The 2,531-nt window shown below is 43.7% G+C and overlaps 1 protein-coding gene across 5 annotated transcripts in view; it reads right to left on the bottom strand.

Annotated features, from left to right (window-relative positions):
• Nucleotides 1-2,531, bottom strand: part of UBL7 (ubiquitin-like 7) — a 14,881-nt gene that overhangs the window by 9,277 nt on the left and 3,073 nt on the right. Inside the window, exon 4 of one of the 5 annotated variants that reach the window (XM_008569643.1) lies at nucleotides 2,425-2,514. The exons of the other annotated variants lie outside the window; for them this stretch is intronic. Coding sequence (XP_008567865.1) covers nucleotides 2,425-2,514 — 90 coding nt within the window. The remainder of the gene's footprint in view (nucleotides 1-2,424; nucleotides 2,515-2,531) is intronic. 5 annotated transcript variants of the gene reach the window in all.

The following is a 2,531-nucleotide window of genomic DNA, read 5'->3' as shown; positions in this document are numbered from 1 at the left end:
CCTCGGCGGGAGCGCCGCCACGCTCCCAAGCAGCGCACTGTAGCAATGCGCCACCGGGCCGGCCCGTCCACATAAATTTTGGATGGGACAACACATCCAAACTCCATCATTCTGCCTCTGCTCCCCCAAAACTCACATCTCTCTCACATACAAAATACAATCATTCTAAGGGCCGGCCCGTGGCTCACTTGGTAGAGTGCGGTGCTGATAACACCAAGGCCACGGGTTCGGATCCTATATAGGGATGGCCGGTTTGCTCACTGGCTGAGCGTGGTGCTGACAACACCAAGCCAAGGGTTGAGATCCCCTTACCGGTCATCTTTAAAAAAAATAAAAATAAAAATAAATAATAAATCTCCAGGCAGAAGGTAGGAGGAAAAGGACTTTCAATGTCTTAAGCCAGTAATCAGCTAATCAGTTGTCTCTGCAACATCTCTGAGCTAAATGTACCCTTTGGAAGTGGGAGGCAGCCAGCCCAGTGAAAAGAACATGGGTTCCTGAGCCAGAAAAACCTAGGTCCATAGCCCAGCTTTGCATTCATTTTCTAAGTAGGTGACCTTGAATAAATAACTTCCTACTGCTTTTTCTGCATCTGTAAAATGCTAATGCTGTTACCTGCACTGCAGAGCCACTGTAATGATAAAACAAGATATCAAAGGGGAAAAAATTGGCTCACAGAAGCCACCAATGTTACTTTCCTTCTGTCAATGCCCTCCAGCCAAAGAGCAGAGCGGCAACACATGTATTTGAACAAGGTGGGTTTACTGTTCAGTACAGAGTGGAGCACCATAGGGAACTGTAGGGCAACTCAATAATAGGATATTAGAAAGGATTTATTATAGGACTTGGGCTTTGGCTCAGTGACTTTAGGGGAAGTTTAAAGAAGCAGGGTTATACTCTGGATTGAATGCTGTCAGGAAATGGGGGTGATTTTATTACTGGGTATCTTAATAACTCTTATCTAGATGGAAGTTGAAAACTAGAGCAAAGTGAAAGCTGTCACTGGTAGAGAAAGAAGCACTAGTCACTCTTATCAACCAGGATGGAGGAATATTTGATCACTTTTTGGACAATGTTCAGGATTTTGTCTGTATTCAGAAATGATAGGGATCCTATCTTTGTCTCTATTTATGACGATCTGAGTGGTCTTGTCTGATGCTGGTGACTTGTGCAATTGCTCATGTTCCACAAAAGGACTCCAAGGCCTGGATGTGAGTGCCAGACCAACCCTGGCCTGCCAGGGTTGCCCTTTTCTTTCTCACTTCCTGGCAGGGTACAAAAAAAGATGTTTTTGTCCTTTGTGTTTAGAATTGGAAAGACGGTAAATTTCAAGCTGATAACCAGTCACGGCAGTCATGAACATTATAAAAAAATATGTCTAACTGCCAGTTTAACATAGATAAACTCTTTTACAAAGCTTAGCTTTTTTCTTGGTGAAGCTTTTAAAACACAAATGCAAAATTTAAACTATGAATTCCAAGCAGCACCTTCAATTAATAAATCAAAAAGGAATGAGAGGCTTTGTATATTTTCTCCAAGAGCTACTTTAATACTGTTTGAATATTTTCTGGAAAACAAATTATCCAGGAGTTAGCTGACTGAACAAATCACCAACTGAGGCAGTTTGTGGGAAGATTTGCTAACAAGAGAACTACAGCATGAGAGGAGCACAAGAGGTTTCCAGCATTTTTCTAATGAGAACAACAACAGGGCCAGCCCATGGCTCACTTGGGAGTACGCGGTGCTGATAACACCAAGGCCACGGGTTCAAATCCTATATAGGGATGGGCAGTTCGCTCACTGGCTGAGCGTGGTGCTGACAACACCAAGCCAAGGGTTAAGATCCCCTTACTGGTCATCTTTTTAAAAAAAAAAAAAAAAAGAACAACAACAACAATAACAAAACGATACAAAGTTCTCTGAGAAATAAACTGTTAACCTAAAGGAGTTTAAACAGAAACTCACTCCCCCATCCCATTAGAAAACAGTGGGTAATGAACTTAGAAAGCAGAGAAACAAACCTCTTTCCATTAGCGTGCTGGCAGCAAGGTCACAACTGGACTCTGTTTATCAATGTAGTCTAATCCAACAAGTGAAAAGATATCTCTTATCATCATCTCAGTAAATCACCCCCTTTCTCCACCCAGCCCCATACCTCAAAAACACACAGACTCAAAAAAAAAAAAAAAAAGGGCCGCCCCGTGGCTCACTCGGGAGAGTGCAGTGCTGATAACACCAAGGCCCCGGGTTCGGATCCCATATAGGGAGGGCCGGTTGGCTCACTGGGTGAGCGTGGTGCTGACAACACCAAGCCAAGGGTTAAGATCCCCTTACCGGTCATCTTTTAAAAAAAAAAAACACACAGACTCTTCTCTTGTAGATATTTCAGAAGCTCTGCCTGTCTAAAGGCAAACCCTCACTCACCTGGTTTCTGATCAGGCTCGGGCCAGGACTTGCGCAGAACATGGACTGTGGACCCAGGTTGAATGCCATAAAAATCCAGGGTCTGGTCATCTTTTAGCTTCCGGCCA

Source organism: Galeopterus variegatus, unplaced genomic scaffold (assembly GCF_000696425.1).
Source record: "Galeopterus variegatus unplaced genomic scaffold, G_variegatus-3.0.2 Scaffold522, whole genome shotgun sequence".
Classification (NCBI taxonomy): Eukaryota; Metazoa; Chordata; class Mammalia; order Dermoptera; family Cynocephalidae; genus Galeopterus; species Galeopterus variegatus.
Note: the sequence above shows the minus strand (reverse complement) of the source record. Positions and strands in the feature narration are given on the sequence as shown.